This window comes from Malaclemys terrapin, chromosome 2, assembly GCF_027887155.1.
Source record: "Malaclemys terrapin pileata isolate rMalTer1 chromosome 2, rMalTer1.hap1, whole genome shotgun sequence".
Lineage (NCBI taxonomy): Eukaryota > Metazoa > Chordata > Testudines > Emydidae > Malaclemys > Malaclemys terrapin.
The window spans coordinates 177022414-177039560 of NC_071506.1; the positions used below are offsets into that span (position 1 = coordinate 177022414).

At 42.7% G+C, this 17147-nt stretch overlaps 1 protein-coding gene across 1 annotated transcript in view; it reads left to right on the plus strand.

The window, feature by feature from the left end:
- MOCOS (molybdenum cofactor sulfurase) overlaps positions 1–13877 on the plus strand; it is a 363943-nt gene extending 350066 nt beyond the window's left edge. Inside the window, exons 14-15 of the mRNA XM_054018758.1 lie at positions 402–506; positions 13629–13877. Of these exons, the coding sequence (XP_053874733.1) occupies positions 402–506; positions 13629–13775 (252 nt within the window). The 3' untranslated portion in view covers positions 13776–13877. The remainder of the gene's footprint in view (positions 1–401; positions 507–13628) is intronic.
- Positions 13878–17147: the final 3270 nt, after the last annotated feature.

Consider the following 17147-nt stretch of genomic DNA (forward strand, 5'->3'; position numbering starts at 1 on the left):
TTATTATCTTACTTATGGGAGAACTCTTCTCTTCAAATCCTAAAGGCCATACCCAGTTTTTACTCATTCTTCTACCAATCAAACTTTCCCTTTATGTCAATGAGCCAAACAAAATCAGTGGGAACTACAGGTGCTCAGAATGTCTCAGATTTAGCCAAGTGGGAGTTTGCCTGAGTAAAGAGTGAGTAAGAATTGAGTAAGGACTTCAGAATTTGACCCTTTGACTACATAGCTGAGTCAGGTGAACATGATTTAGCCCATTTATATAGTCAAAAATGTTCAAAAGGGTCTCTGAAATGTTTCAGTTATTAAAATACCATGAAGATCAGAGACTAGTTCTAATATGTTACTGTTTGACTAATATGTAACTGTCTGAGAACCTATTTCTGTTGAAATTTCAGGTTGTAGGTCCATGCAACAGATGCCAAATAATCTGCATAGATCCACAAACTGGACAACGAAACAAAGAATTTCTGCAGACTCTGTCCTCCATCAGAGGTAGAAAGGTCAGTGTTACCCTGTAAAATATCCATGCAGAAAGGTTTAGAGTCTTAATGATGTATATAATGTAGCATCTTTTGCTGGAATATTCAATGTTAAGGTGTAATAATGATCTTCATTTGTCTTGTCTGTAGAAAGATGTTGCATTGAAATCCTAACATGACATAGTTTATTTATGTAAAATGTTCATCTCATTCTTGGTTCATAAATTGTTCATTAATGTACAGGAGATGGAATATGTATTTTTATCAAGATTTGCTATGATTATTTATATACCTTCAGCTTTCTTATGTATTTATTTTGGTTATTAGGAACCCAAATGGATTCCTACTAGCCTTTTTTGTTATTCAGGAACAGAGATCTGCAGAAAATAATTGTTAGCCTACACAATGTTTATTACAGAAATATTGCCTTTATTGTGAAAGTCACAACCCTGGAAGGGTGGATCAGAGATGTGAGTATGGTTGAAGAGAAAGCTGATCAAATAGTAAAGAATAGATTTGTGAATATTTGTGAATAAAAGGGCCTGGTATGGTTCATTGTGGTTCCTGAGGTCCTGTTGGTCTGGAACTGTGCATATTCAGACAGCTACTAGGTATCCATGAATCCTAAAAGAATCACAAATTCATCCCATAAATTCATGATTAAGTACTGTTCATTATTCTCCTGTTTATACAATTTGTTATCCAACCAGGGAGCAAAAGCCATACTATGTGACATAGCTGATTAATCATACAATATGACTAAAAATAGCACATAGTCAAAGCTAACAGTTTGTGGAGAAACTATTAATTCAGACTATGCAGCAAACACTTATACAGTATGCTCCCAAATGGCCAAGTAGCACAGAGCACATGGATTTTATCTGGATAATCGGGAATTTGGATATTCTAGAGGCAGGAGCCATTCAGCAGTGGGGTGGCCTCCCACACAGCTGTGGGTTCATTCTTCTCCTCTCAGTTCTGGCCAGGCGTCTCTGCTCTGCCCCAAGGTCTCTGCTCTGCTCTGCTCTTCCCCACTCCCTGCATTGCCACGGGACTGACAATACCTGATCCCTGCTGGCACAAGGTGTGAGGGGAGGCTGTGGTCCTAGTGGGCCACAGCAGAGACCACTAGCCAGGACTCTGCTTTGCTCCTCCAGGTTCGCAGCCTTCTCTGCACCTTGCTTGAGCCTGCAGGGATCGGGTGTCACCGGCCCTGCGGTGGAGCAGGTAGCCCTCTGCAGCTCCACTGTCAGGGCCCCACTCGCTCACTCACTCCTGTGACAGCAGGGCTGCAGAAAGCTCCCTGCACTGCTGCAGATGCCATTCAGCAGCAGGGTAGCCTCCCCTGCAGCTGGGGGCTATTCTTCCTTGCTGTCCTGGACAGAGTCTCTGCTCTATTAGCCAAACCTCCACGTTATCCAACTTGCCTCCTCGTGCCCTAGCCTATGATACATGCTGCGGAGGGCACATATCTCATGCTGGAGCACAGGGAATAGATGTGGATAATGCAGAGGTTCGGATATTAGGGTTTCAGAAAAACAAATTTATTCACTGGAAAAAAAATAGGATCACTTTGAACAATTCACTAACCAAACAAGGGGCTATATTTGTAATGAATATTATTTGCAATGAATAGTTCAGTCAGCTCTAAAAGCTAACCAGCCCAGCTCAGAGTAAGATGACTCAAAAAAGATAGGTTGGAGGGATGCAGTTCGAGGCACAATGTACTGCTGATTTGAAAAGGAGCAGGATGTATTCCTAGCTTGTACATACAGATTACAGCATCGTGTGCACTAAGTAGCTGGGCTCCTGGCTATACCATGAAGCCTGAGGACAAGAGCTCCTTAAGGCAACAGTGAGCAGCTGTTGCAGTAACTGGGCCCCTGTACTACGCCCTCTTGAGTACCAAGTAGGAATCCTGCCCTGCTGCATAACAGTTTTGGTGGGGGGAGGTTGACAAGACTCTCCCCACCTCTCAAGTGCCACCCACACTAAACTTGGCCCCTAGTATTTACTCAGTCTCCATTGAGGGAATCCTCTCCAAACTCAAGGAAATTCTCCAGAGACAAGAAAACTGTCCCTGGGACACAAGCTCACAGAAGAGACCAAAATGAAGCGTGTCCTGCATACTCCCCACAGCAGTGATAAGCTTCTATTTGCATTTCTGATTTAATCATAATCAAAGGCTGTCTTGATACAAATACCCCTAGAACCAAATAATGCATTAACACATAATTCAAGCAAAGGGAGCAATCTGTTCTCCTTAGAACCTAGCATCAGATAAGTGAAATATGGCAAACAGAGAGAGCTGTAAAACATATTGCAGCTATTCACAGAGGGGAAAGAGTTCTGCTCCCCTATTCTTGAACCTTTCGCCATTCGTGGTGGAGAGGGTGGTTCAAATGCCTACACAACTGAAGATGTGCAACTCCTTTGGTAATTCAGGTGCCACATATCTTCACCATGTTCTTTTCTTCTGAGGTATTTACTATCTTTTTATTTTTGAGGGTCACAGGAAGATAGCAGTACACAATTATACAAATGCAGTGGAAGAACCCCGGCAAAGTGTTAGTAGTAAATAATTGTCCATAAGATAGTTATTACAAGTGCAACGAGCAAACAGAGTGAACAGGATTTAAGTTAATAGTTGTTACATGGCGAATCCACACATAATAAATAAATAAATGCACTGTTTTTGCAGCTTGGGTAGCCAAGTTATTAAAGGCAATGTTGTGTAGATACTTTAGCATTGTAGAAATAAGCTTCATTATGACTTAACTGGCATCACAGAGACTTGGTGGGATAAGTCTCATGACTGGAATACAAGGGGTGCAGCTTGTTCAGGAAGGAAAAGCAAAGAAAAAAGGGAAGAGGTGTTGCATTATACATCTAGAATATATACACTTGTACTGAGGTCCAGAAGGAAATAATTGAAAGTGTCTGGATAGAAGATAAAAAGGGGGGGGTGGAAATATGGGTGGTGTCATGGTTAGGGGTATCCTGAAAATCACCAAATCAGGAAGAGAAAGTGAATGAGGCATTTCTAGAACAAATGACAGAAATATCCAAAACACAAGATCTTGTAGTAATGAGGGACTTTAACTACCCAGATAGCTGTAGGAAAAGTAATATGGCAAAACAAAATTTCCAGTAAATTCTTGGAATACACTGGGGACAACCTTTTGTTTCAGAAAGTGAGGAAGTAACCAGGGGGCAGCCATTTTGATTCTGATTAAAAGTGAGGAAATTGATTGTTAGGGTTACCATTCGTCCGGATTTACCCGGACATGTCCTCCTTTTGTGTGCTAAAAATAGCGTCCGGGGGGAATTTGTAAAGCACTCACAATGTCCGGGATTAGCAGAGCGAGCGGCTGGGAGGGCTGCAGGGAAGTCCCGGGCTGGACTCAGGAGCAGCTGTAGAGGAGCCGGATCCGCCCTGCATTCTGAGCCGGCAGCTCCCTTGCAGCCCAGTCCAGCAGCACTGTGCAGGGCCAGACCGGGTTTTGTTGTGCAGGGCCAGACCGGGTTTTGTTGTGCTGGGGAGCTCAGCCACGTGTCCGGGTCGGCTGCACAGAGCCCAACACTCTGTTCTGAGCAGCAGGGTAAGGGGGACCGGGGGCAGGAAGGTTCTGGAGGGGGCAGTCAAGAAACGGGGGGGGCTTTTTGGGGGGAGTGGAGAAAGTTTTGGGCAGTCAGGGTACAGGTAGGGGGTAGGGTCCTGGGGGGCAGTTGGGGGGGGGTCTTAGGAGGGGGCAGTTAGGGGACAAGGAACAGGGAGTCTTAGGTAGGGGGTGGGGTTCTGGAGGGCAGTTAGGAGCAGGGGTCCCAGGAGGGGGCAGTCAGGGGACAAGGAGCAGGGGGGGAGTGTTTGGGAGTTCTGGGGGGGCCTGTCAGGTGGCAGGGGTGGGGAGATGGATCGGAGCAGTCAGGGGACAGGGAGCAGAGGGGTTTAGATGGGTTGGGAGTTCTGGGGAGGGAGTGGGGAGTGGTTGGATGGGGCGTGGGAGTCCCAGGGGTCTGTCTGGGGGTGGGGGTGTGGATAAGGGTTGGGGCAGTCAGGGGACAAGAGGCAGGGAGGCTTAGATAGGGAGTGGAGTCCTGGGGGGCAGTTAGGAGCAGGGGTCCCAGGAGGGGGCAGTCAGGGGACAAGGAGCAGGGGGGGAGTGTTTGGGAGTTCTCGGGGGGGCTGTCAGGTGGCAGGGGTGGGGAGATGGATCGGAGCAGTCAGGGGACAGGGAGCAGAGGGGTTTAGATGGGTTGGGAGTTTGGGGGGGGCTGTCAGGGGGTGGGGAGTGGTTGGATGGGGCGTGGGAGTCCCAGGGGTCTGTCTGGGGGTGGGGGTGTGGATAAGGGTTGGGGCAGTCAGGGGACAAGAGGCAGGGAGGCTTAGATAGGGAGTGGAGTCCTGGGGGGCAGTTAGGAGCAGGGGTCCCAGGAGGGGGCAGTCAGGGGACAAGGAGCAGGGGGGGAGTGTTTGGGAGTTCTGGGGGGGGCTGTCAGGTGGCAGGGGTGGGGAGATGGATCGGAGCAGTCAGGGGACAGGGAGCAGAGGGGTTTAGATGGGTTGGGAGTTCGGGGGGGGCTGTCAGGGGGTGGGGAGTGGTTGGATGGGGCGTGGGAGTCCCAGGGGTCTGTCTGGGGGTGGGGGTGTGGATAAGGGTTGGGGCAGTCAGGGGACAAGAGGCAGGGAGGCTTAGATAGGGAGTGGAGTCCTGGGGGGCAGTTAGGGGCAGGGGTCCCAGGAGGGGGCAGTCAGGGGACAAGGAACGGGGGGAGGGTTGGGGGTTCTGGGGGGGCGGGAAGTGGGAGGGGCAGGGGCGGGGCTAGGGCGGGGCTCCTCCCGTCCTCTTTTTTTCTTGCTGAAATATGGTAACCCTATGATTGTGAATGTGAAGGTGGAAAGCGATTTGGGTGCAAGGGATCATGAAATGATACATTTCATGGTTCCGAGGAAAGGAAGACATCAGAGCAGCAGAATAAGAAAAATTGACTTCAAACAAGCAGACTTTAACAAACTCAGAGAACTGTTAAGTAAGGTCCCATGGGAAGAAAATCTAAGGGAAAAAGGAGTTGAGGAGAACTGGCAGTTTTTCAGAGAGACAAAATGAAAGGCGCAACACAAACTATCCCCACGAGAAGGAGAGATAGGAAGAATAGTAAGAGGCCAATATGGCTCCATGAGGAGCTCTTTAATGATCTGAAAATCAAAAAGGAATCCTACAAAAAGTGGAAACATGGACAAATTGCTAAAGAGTACAAAAGAATAGCACGATCATGTAGAGACTGAAACAGAAAGGCTAAGGCACAAAATCAGTTACACATAGCACGTGACATAAAAGGCAATAAGAAGAGGACAAAGAGGATCCAGGGAATTTATAGACCAGTCAGCCTAACTTTGATACCTGGAAAGATACTGGAAGAAATTATTAAACAATCAATTTGTAAGCAGATAGACAATATTAGGGTTATAAGGAATAGTCAGCATGGATTTTTCAAGAACAAGTCATTCCAAATCAACCTAATTTCCTTCTTTGACAGAAATACTGGCCTAGTGGATGGATGGGGAGGGGGAGCAGTACACATGATATATCTTGATTTTTAGTAAGGCTTTTGACACAGTCCCATATGACATTCTCATAAGCAAATTAGGGAAATATGGTCTAGAAGAAATTACTATAATGTGAGTGTGCAACTGGTTGAAAGACCATACTCAAAGAGTAGTTATCAATGGTTCACTGTCAAACTGGGAGGGTGTATAAAGTGGGGTCCTGTAGGAGTCAATCCTGGGTCCATTACTAGTCAATATTTCTATTAATGACATGGATAATGGAGTGGAGAGTGTGCTTATAAAATCTGAGGTTGACACCAAGCTGGGAGTGGTTATAAGCACTATTGAGGACAGGATTAGAATTCAAAACAACCTTGACAAATTAGAAAATTGTTCTGAAATCAACAAGTTGAACTTCAATAAAGACAAGTGAAAAATATTACATTTAGGAAGGAAAAATCAAATGTACAACTACAGAATGGAGATAGGTGGTAGTACTACTGGAAAGGATCTTGCGGGTTATAGTGGATCTCAAACTGAATATGACTCAACAATGTGATGCAGTGGCAAAATAGGCTAATATCATTATGGGGTGTATCAACACGAATGTCATATGTAAGCCAGGGAGGTAATTTTCCCACTCTACTCAGCACTGGTGTGGCCACAGCTGAAGTCCCGTGTCCAGTTCTGGGCACCACACTTCAGGAAGATGTGGATAAATTGGAGAGAGTCTAGAGGATAGCAATAAAAATGATCAATGTTTTAGAAAACCTGACATCTGAGTAAAGGGTTACAAAAATGGGTGTTTTTAATCCTGAGAAAAGAAGACTGAGTGTTTGCAGTATTGCTGTAGCCATGTTGGACCCAGGTAATTAGAAAGGAAAGGTGGGTGATGCAACATATTTTATTGGATCAACTCCTGTTGGTGAAACAGAAGAAGTTTTTGAGCTATATAGAGGTCTTCTTCGGGTCACTGGGGGACCAGAAAACCGTCTTCAAATATATTAAGAGCTGTTATAAAGAGGATGGTGATCTGTTATTCTCCATGTCCACCGAAGGTAGGACAAGAAGTAATGGTCTTAATCTGCAGCAAGGGAGATTTAGGTTAGATATTAGGAAAAGTTTTCTAACTGTAAGGGTAGTTGAACTCTGGAATAGGCTTCCAAGGGAGGTTGTGGAATCCCCATCATTGGAAGTTTTGAAGAACAGGTTGGACAGACACCTGTCAGCAATGGTCTAGATTTACGTGGCCCCTCATTGCAGGGAGTTGGACTTGATGACCTGTCAAGCTACCTTGCAGTCCTACATTACTATGATTCTATGATATCAGATTCCACATGTTTAATAAAAAAGCGAAGTATCAAAATATATTGGTCATTTGCCCCATGTTTCATATTACAGTAAAAGCTTTGTTATCCGGCATGTTGGGAGAATGGGGGGCGGGGTGACGGTAAGTCAAAAATTCTGGTTAACTAAGAGGGAGGGAGTTTGGGTACGGGAGGGGGCTCAGGGCGGGGGTTGGGTTGTGGGAGGCGGTGCAGGGCACAGGTTCTGGGAGGGAGTTTGGGTATGGGAGGGGGCTTGAGACAGGGTTGGGGTGCAGGAGGAGTTTCGGGGTGCTAGATCCAGGCGGTGCCTCCCTTGAGCAGCTCCCCGCAAGTGGCAACATTTCCCTGCTGCTCCTAGGCGGAGGTGCTGCCAGGCAGCTCCGTGCAATGCCTCTGCCCGTAGGTGCTACTCCTGCAGCTCCCATTGGCTGTGGTTCCTGGCCAATGGGAGCTGCAGAGCCCGTGCTCAGGGTTGGGCAGAGGCAGTGCATGGAGCCCCTATGTCCGTTCCTCCACCTAGGAGCAGCAGGGACATGTCAACACTTGCGGGAGCCATGCGAAGCCAGGTAGGGAGTCTGCTGGCCCCGCAACATCCGGACACCTGGCAACCCTACTGAAGATCAGAAATGCCAGTTTATAGAGCTTTCCGGTTGATAAATGCCAGATAACACAGCTTTTACTGTAGTAAGTTTTTCATGACAAAAATATACCAAAATTTAGCAACTTAGTTGCCCTACAGTAGAGCTCTGCCATTGAGCTATAATAGTAAGTTAAATTAGAGTAAGAAATACAAAGATAGTCAAATGTTTATAGCTGAAATAGTATTTTTGCCTGATTTTTCAGAGATGCAAAGCATCAGGAGCTCCAGTTGAAGACCATGGGGTCTACAGGTGCCTAGCACTGCTGGAAATCAGGCCCATTAATTTTAACAAGTGACACACAGATTGTTGTTGATAACCTAACATAAAGCAGAGCAATGCAGCCTATCCAACTGCATTTATTTATTAAAACTTTGATAATGTTGTTTGAATCAACATTCAAAGACACCTGCAAAGGAAACCTGATGACTACTACCATCAATTTTAAAACAACTTTAGTTAAGAATTCCATCTAACTTTTGTGGCTGAGTCGAAAAAAATTAACTCTCCTTATGTGACAGAACTCTGTGATGCTGGAGGTTCCTAGGTGTATGTTCTGTAATAGAGTAGAAAAGACTAGACAAGCATATAAATCAAACATAAGTCAAAATACCCACTAACTCTACCTAGGGCGCTGCCCTATGTGAAATGTACACAGTGCATTTCCTGGGTGTCTTTGCATTAATGTTGTACTGCGTTTGCTGTAGTGGAGCGCCCCGCTGCAGATGCAGATCACCGTGTAAGACTGGCTTGTTGTTCAGTTACCAGAATTAGTCATACTGTTGCAAACCCCATTATGCACTAGTGCAGTGTATTGATATTGCCAGTTTGTTCTGGTATAACTACTGTTCACGGATATAACTACACCAAGCCAAATTTCCCTACTATGCATTTACTCACTAAGGGTGTGGTCCTGCAAGATGCCAAGTTTCCCCTGGGCCTGCAGAGCCTCCTTTACTCCCAGGGATGTCAGCATGAATTAGGAGTGCTCATCATCTTCCAGAATTAGACTCCAGCTTACACAAACTTTGCTAGAGTTAGACAATGACTTCTCTTATCTGATGAATCGTTATCACCATCACCATCTTAATGATACAGTGCTTTACACTATGCTAGTGCCTTTCATTCCAAAGATCTGAAACACTCCTACAAACATTAATTACTGTACTTAAACTTTGCAACACGCTGGTGAGTTACTGAATTGTTTATTATATCCATTTGCTACATATTGGTAAAATGTGGCCCACAGTGTGAGAGTTTAATTAGTCAACTGATAGACAGCAATCCCCTTGGCGATCCAGGAATGGAATCAAGGAATGCTAACTCTCAGCCCTCTGAATTAAGTTCTAATATGCAGAGCCTTTAATGTGATGGTTATGAGTTAAAGCAAGGCTGTATTCTCATCAAGTTATAATCTAAACTAAGTAGAAAATGAAGAGAAGTATTTTAAGAAGTAAGTCTCTTCTGTCCACCTCTTTGTCAGTCCTAGCACCTCAGGCTTTTGTCTTGTGGAGAATCAGACCCAATATATTTATATGTGAATAAGAAGTATGCATTGCATGGACCCATTTATGTGATATATATAATTGAAATGACACTTAAGAATGGCAATACTTTATATCTATCACCCAAAGGGAAGATAAGGACAGTCCTATGAGGATAAGTGTATTGCACTCAGATGCCTGCTATTATGTATTGTGCTTTTACCACACAAGTGGTTTGACAGTTTTCTCCCCTATGGTGATTAAGAGCAATGGGAAACTAATGTTACTCCTCCCTTGCTGAGATCAGAAGTATATAAAGCCACAGACCTCACAGCTCAGCACTCTCTGCTTCATTCTTGGATTGCACTGGAGAGGTGGTATGCAGAATAAAATGCCCTTGAAGTCAGAAAGGGGTAGGCACACAGAGAGATTAAGTGGTTCATAACTCTGCAAACTATAATGTCAGGGACTGAAAGCCTCATTTTTTAAATAGTGAAATGTTAAAAGGACAAAATCCTAGTTTTTGTGGTCTTCGAAGTAAAATTGGCTTGGCATGGAAATCTTTTTAGGAAGGCTTGTTTTGCTATTCATTGTAAAAAATATCGCTGATCTAATAATTCAATAAAAATGGTAAATTTGCTTCAGTGATATTAAACACTTTTGTTTACTTTTAGTTAGCACACAGTACTCATCCAAATACGTATTTGCACGACTATTTACACACAGCCATCTTGAAAGCTCTTTGGAAGTCATCCAATTAGGGAGCAAAAAAAATAATAATAATGTCACTTAGGTGGCTGATCAAGCAGCAAATTTTGAATTGTGACTATTTGAAATAGTGTTTGAGCAATCCAAAATTCTGAAATATGTTCACATATACAATTTGTTTAATAATTTCAACTAATTAACAAATTTATAAATATCAAAGTTGGGTCTGAAATAATTCAGAAAAATAAATTTTAAAAAAGATAAATTAAATTGTACACTGTGAATAATTTGTCCAATTCTATTCTAGAAGTAAACCAAGACGTCAATTCAATAACATGTACACAGAAATATATTTGCATTATAAATAGTAGAGTAAGTTTATTTAGAATGAGTTATGAAATTTGTGTGAAATGTGTTGCATTGTAACCTAATATTTTATTCATTTTACAATATTATGTTTCTGTTTACCTGATTTTTGAAAGTAATACAATTAAGGCACAATATTAGCTTTGCATTATGTTATGGGGAAAGAAACCAGTTCCCAGTAGGTTAACTACAAGGCTGAAAACAAATAATCGATGCCCATGAAGAAAGCAGTTTATTGCCAAGAAAAAGCAAAGTGGGAGTAAATCATTTAATGCAATAGAAGATTTTTAAATAAACTAGACAGTAATATTTGAATTTTAATGTTATGGCTGATCTGGATCATATCTTGGTAGCTATAGTTTTTGAAAAGCATCTTGATACATCATTATTACCTTAATGGTTTTCAAAATTTCTGTACAGCACTGGTTCTCAAATATGTTACCATTGTACCACACTTGAAATAGCAGTGCAAATTAACTCAGGCCTCACCTTCACATGTGACAGAGACAATATTCACATACATCAATTATTCACTAAATAGCAAATCATTGAGAGTGAAGGAGGAAAGACACCACTGGTGCTGGCACTGCACTGGCCCCTGGTGGCAAGGAGGAATCATTTATGATAAACACTGGTCAGTTCTGGCAGCCCTGCTGGACGTCTGAGATCCCAGCGAGTCTGCAGAAACATATATAAGGAGTTAAAAAGAAAATCCCATGCAGTTTTTCTTATTTTCAAGATTGTAAATTAAAAACTGAGACAAGTGTTTCAGGCCCACTGAGACAGTCTCCAGGCCCCTACTGTTTAGTATTCACCTTGCCTAAAAGGAGAAGACCTCTGCATTTAGTCATGCTCACTAATTCTGCATTAAGACTTAAAATTGTCTATTTCCATGTTACCTTCCTTGCATAGGACAAGAAAGGTATCAAGCATACTTTTCTAAACTCAGCTACTGCATGGTTCTTATTTACAAAAGACCCATTTACTTAACAAATATTTAATTAACCTGAATAGGTTTGCTTTATTTCTCAATTTCAGTTACTTTATTTGAATTCTGACAACAGAGCTACTCAGAAAATGGAGAGGGGGGGGTTCATGGAAAATTATAACTTTTTGTCAAAAGGCTCAACCTGAATTTTTTACAGTTTTCAGAAATCGAAAACTGAAAAAAATTGCCTGTGGACTGCCAGAAAGAACAAAATTGATCAAAATCTGCAATAAAGAAGGAAACACTTCAGTTTTCAGCTGAAATTTTTCTGTTTTCAGGTTTCTGTTTTTCTAATGAAAAAATCAAACATTTTGAGTCAAGCAGACACTTTATGTGAAAATTTTCATTTAGTTTAAACCTCAATTTTCACTTTAAAAAAAGGTTTAATGCATAAGTGACAATTTTCTTCAACTAAAACTATTCTAAGGATCTGGGAATATTTTTCAAGATAGCAAGACTGATAGCAAGACTTTTCCTGCACATTTTTAAAATTACCAGCAGTTAGGAAACAAAAGCATGTTGGGGAAAACACATCCTGAATCACCTCAGTAGTGATCAGTTTATTTAACAGACCATTTAAAAAATACATCCAAACATCCGTTGCAGTCAATAGGACAATTCATATGCTTAAAATAAGCATGTGGTCAGTATTTTGCCGGACTGGGGCCAGACTGCTCATCACCTTAGAGCAGTGGTCCCCAACCTTTTTCGTCTGGCAGGCACCAGACGACGCGCCACCGGGGACGTGGTGGCGGACAAGCATCCGCCAAATGCCACCAACAAGCGGCAACGTGAATAGGCGTCGCCGCCGAAATGCTGCTGAAAATTGGCGGCATTTCAGTGGCGCCGCCTCTGGATGACGCTGCTTCTCAGCGGCATTTCGGCGGATGCTCGTCTGCCGGCCAGTACACGGGCACACTTAGACGCCGCGGCGGGCGCCATGGCGGGCACCGCATTGGGGACCCCTGCCTCAGAGAATCAAAACTGCAGCGCATAAGATAGATGAAAGGTCAAGGAGTAAGGCTAAGTTTTTGTCATGGATATTTTTAGTAAAAGTCATGGACAGGTCATGGGCAATAAACAAAAATTCACAGAAGACTATGACCCATCCCTAACTTTTACTAAAAATATCCCTGACAAAATGGGGAGGCGGGTTCAGCACCCACTGCTGCTGGGGCTCGCAGGGCCGCCCGCCATGGCTGGGCAGCTGTCGGGAGTCCCCTGCTGCCCATTGCGGCTGGGCAGCTGCAGGGGGCCCCCATCACTGTTGGGGCTGGGAGCGGCCGGGGATGGGAGCTGGCTGGGAGCGCCAGTCAGGCAACAGAAAAGGTCATGGAGGTCAGTGGAAGTCACGGATTCTGTGACTTCTGTGACCTCCGTGACATAATCGTAGCCTTATCAATGAGTGAAGCAGCTGTGCAATATTGTTTATCTCCATTGTTCAGTATTCACATGTATCACAGAGATATGTATATAAATATTTCTAATATTTATCTTTTGGATGGCTTCACAGCTAATGACAGACACCAAGCTACAGCGTTACTAATCAACACAATTCAAAATAGTTTCAGTAAAATTTACCAAAATATTCATGAAAACAAATGAAGGGAACATTCACAAAGGCTAATCAGAACAAAGTTCTATTAACAAAGCAAATAATGCATGGTAGGAGATGCAAAGCTTTGCTTCACTGTTTGAACATATGTGCATCCTTACTCTGTTTAGGCTGTGGAAATTGATCTCAGAAATACATTAAATATATTTCTCAGAAAGCCAGAATGCTAATTAGATTACCAAGTTGTAAGGGAGTGTAAATTAAATAGGTAAACTAAGGGACTGGTGATGAAATATTCTTTTATTTATTCAGTTACTTTCTAGGTCTGCATCTTGAATAACCTGACATTGACTCTTGGTTACCAGTCTGTTGTATTTAATTAATAAAAACCTATTTAATAATATAGAGTTGGTAGTTTTGTCCTTATAGCAACATTGTTCTTATAAACATTATCTTTGTCATGATATCTGCTGGAGATTTGACAGTTGTGGATTTGGCATACACTGATTATTTTTTCTTGTTCTTCAGACAAACTTTGGCATATATCTGATGAACCAGTCCTTGTGCTCATCCCTTCCAAATATCTTGTCAGTGGGATCTCAAGTATTTCCAGTGTTGAAGGAAGATAAAGAAATTCAAAGTCCTCTATCCAATGAAGAAAAAGCTTCAGGATAGCGTCTTTGGCTGGACAAGTTGTACATGCATAATTAAGGCTCTTTAACAAACACATTACATGTATTTAAAAAATCTGGTAATTATTAAAAAAAATTTGATGGATTTGCTTCTGATTTTATTCTACTCAAATTATTTTTTTGTTTGATGAAGATGTTAGAATCCTCAGTCTTTACATAACCAGTAATTACACACCACCTACTCTTTTTTTAAACCCTCCCATGAATATGTTGCATCAGTCCTAACAACTCACTTAACTCAGCTGCTTCAAGATGTAACAGGTTTGGGCAAGATTTATTGCAGGATGGATGACTCCAATATTGAGTTTAATGTTGTTGTCATAAAAAAAATCTTAATGATGGGAAGGTCTGCTCTTTCCTGACCCCAATGGAGTCCAACAATTTGTGATATTCTCTTCAAGGATGCTCTCATCCTTTTAGTGGATCTGAAGTCTGATTCTGAGCTTAGGCTGGTTGTTCAGTCTATTGCATTATGGTAGGTGAAATTCCAGCCCTATTGAAGTCACTGTCAGAATTTCCACTTCGTAAGCTATGGGGTTTCCCTGGGTTAATGTTGGCACAGGCTGACCTGCGGCAACCCTTGGTTATTTCACATTTGAATAGAGCCCGAGAGCACAACAGTAGGTCTGCTGAGAATCGTATGTCAAACAGTCAATCTGAAACAGGAATTATTAACATAGAGTCATAGAGTTTAAGGCTAGATCATCTGGTCTCCTGTACATCAGAGGCCACCAACACCAGCCAGGACCCACACACTAAACCCAACAGCTAAAATTAGGTCAAAGTATTACAGCCCACAGGAAACCAAACTGTTATGTGAATAGAGAGAGACCAAGGGGTATGAATGTCTGAGGCCGCTGCAATGACAAGAAATTGATTGAGATATACTCAGATATACCAAGTGACCCCCACCCTGTGCTTCAGAGGAAGATAAACACCCCCATCCCATCCCACCCCCGCCCCAAGATCACTGACAATCTGACTTTGAGGAAAATCACTTCCCAACCCAACATATGGTGATCAATTAGATCCTGAGCATGTAAGCAAGAACTAGTCAGCTAAGCGTGTGTGTGTGTGTGTGTGTGTGTGAGAGAGAGAGAGAGAGAGAGAATGCTTGGTACCACCACAGAGCACTGGTTCTCCCCATCAAGTGTCCCATCTCCAGCTGTGGCTTTCTCTGATGTTTCAGAGGATTTAAGAACAAAAGACATAGGCCTGGGGGTCCTTTATAGTTTGTCAGGCTCTGCCCATTACCATCACAAGCAACCCCATCATATAACCCCTCTCTGAAATGTCTCCAGCTGTCTCTTAAAACTAATTAAGTTGCTTGCTCTCTTGATTCCTATTGGGAGGCTGTTCCAGAACCTCACTTCTCTGAAGGTTAGAAGTTTTCTAATTTCCAGCCTGAATTTGTTCATGGACAGTTCATACCCATGTGTTCTTTTGCCAACTTTCTCCTTTAGTTTAAATAGCTCTTCGTCTTCCCTATTGTGCACCCCCTGATATATTTATAGAGAATAATCACATCTGCCTTTAGCCTTCTTTTTGCTAGACAAAACAACCCAAGCTCTTCCAGTCTCTTCTCATAAGACAGGCCCTCCATTCCCCTGAGCTCCTAGTAGCTCTTCTCTGCAACTCTTCCAGTTTGAATTAATCTTTCTGGAATGGAGGTGACCAGAATTGTACACAGTATTCCAAATGAGGTCTTACCAGTGCCTTGTACAATGGCATTAATATTTGTCTATCTCTACTGGAATTTCCTTGCTCGATACATCCTAGGATCACATTTGCCTTTTTTTTTTTTGCTGCTGCATCACATTGGTAGCTCATAGACATCCTGTGATTGACCAATACACCCAGGACTCTCTCCTCCTCTGCCGCTTCCAACTGATGAGCCATATCCGAGTCTGATCTGGGGATTTGTAGCAGATCTCTAACACTATCCCAATAAAATCTCTTCTACAATCCTTCCCTAAAGTGATGTTGAGGCAAACAGATTCTATTTTGTCCAAGGTATCACTTAGTATTTATTTACCATTTACTGGGGTGACATTCCCCAGGGTACAATCTGGATTGATGGACAGCTGTGTCCCCCCAATCACCAACCTGGGGTGCCTTTTATGCTGCTTTGTTAAGAACTACCACTCCTGGTCTGTTCACACAGAGCCTCCAGCAAGCAAAATCACTCCCAACTGAAATATGAGTGCTTCTAGCCAGCCACTCCTGAATTATATTGCAGAGCAACACCAGCAAACTTCCAGTCACAGACTTGTCCCCAGTAATGTGCATCTTGTACCGCCTGGCTCTTTCCTTCTGGACAATACAAGCTCATAGAAAGTCCATCATTTTATTAAAAGAAAATGATATGCATAAAACCTGTTAGCTCAAATGGAGATTGCCAAACAATTACATCTAAACACACACTGGTTTAGCTAAAACAATAAAACAAGTTTATTAACTACAGAAATATTTTAAGTGATTACAAGTAATGAAGCATAAAAGTCAGAATTGGTTACAAAGAAATAAAAGGTAAAACGCAAACTAATACCTAACTTAACAAGGTAAATGAATTCAAAAAGCAAAGGTTTTTTTCACCACATGCTTCTACCGGCTGAATGCCTTCAGCCAGGACTACTCCCCCCAGTTCAGTGTTCCTTTAGGTATCATTAATGCCATGAGAAGAGAGGTGATTTGGGGGCCTTTGTACCTCATTTTTATATCTTTTCCTCCTCTTTGAGAATCATCTCCAGCTGGGGTTCAGGTGACAGTAAGTCTGTTTCTTTGATGTAGACGTCTCACTCACAACATTCTTCCTGCCAAAGACTGGCTGTTTAACCAGGTGACAGTTCATTTGATTATGTTTACACCTGGGTGAGGTGTTGGCTAGCCTTTTGTCTCTGTGTAACTGGTCTGAAGCTGTTTTCCCAGACTTGGAACATGCCTTATGCGTTAGAATTTCATAATTTTACATACAGTGTTGCCTCACAGATTTTACCAGGACAATAATGCTCAGCAGATTGAGTTTTCAAATGATATCTCAAAAGGCATACTTTGTACAAAATGTATCATAGCCTTGTAAAAATGGTTATCATAACCACTGTCACAACCACTTCATTAATGTGCAATTCTATCCCACCGCCTTTACCTTTATTTCTCTCTCTCCTAAACAGCTCATACACATCAATATCTATATTCTAGTCAGGACTGCTATTCCACCATGTTTCAGTAATCCCTATAATATCTGGTTTGACCTCCTGCATCAGTAGTTCAGTTCTTCCATTTTATTGCCCAGGCATCTTGCATTTGTGACAAGTATCTCAGTTGTTTCCCTCAGATGAGTTTTCTAGATGAATTA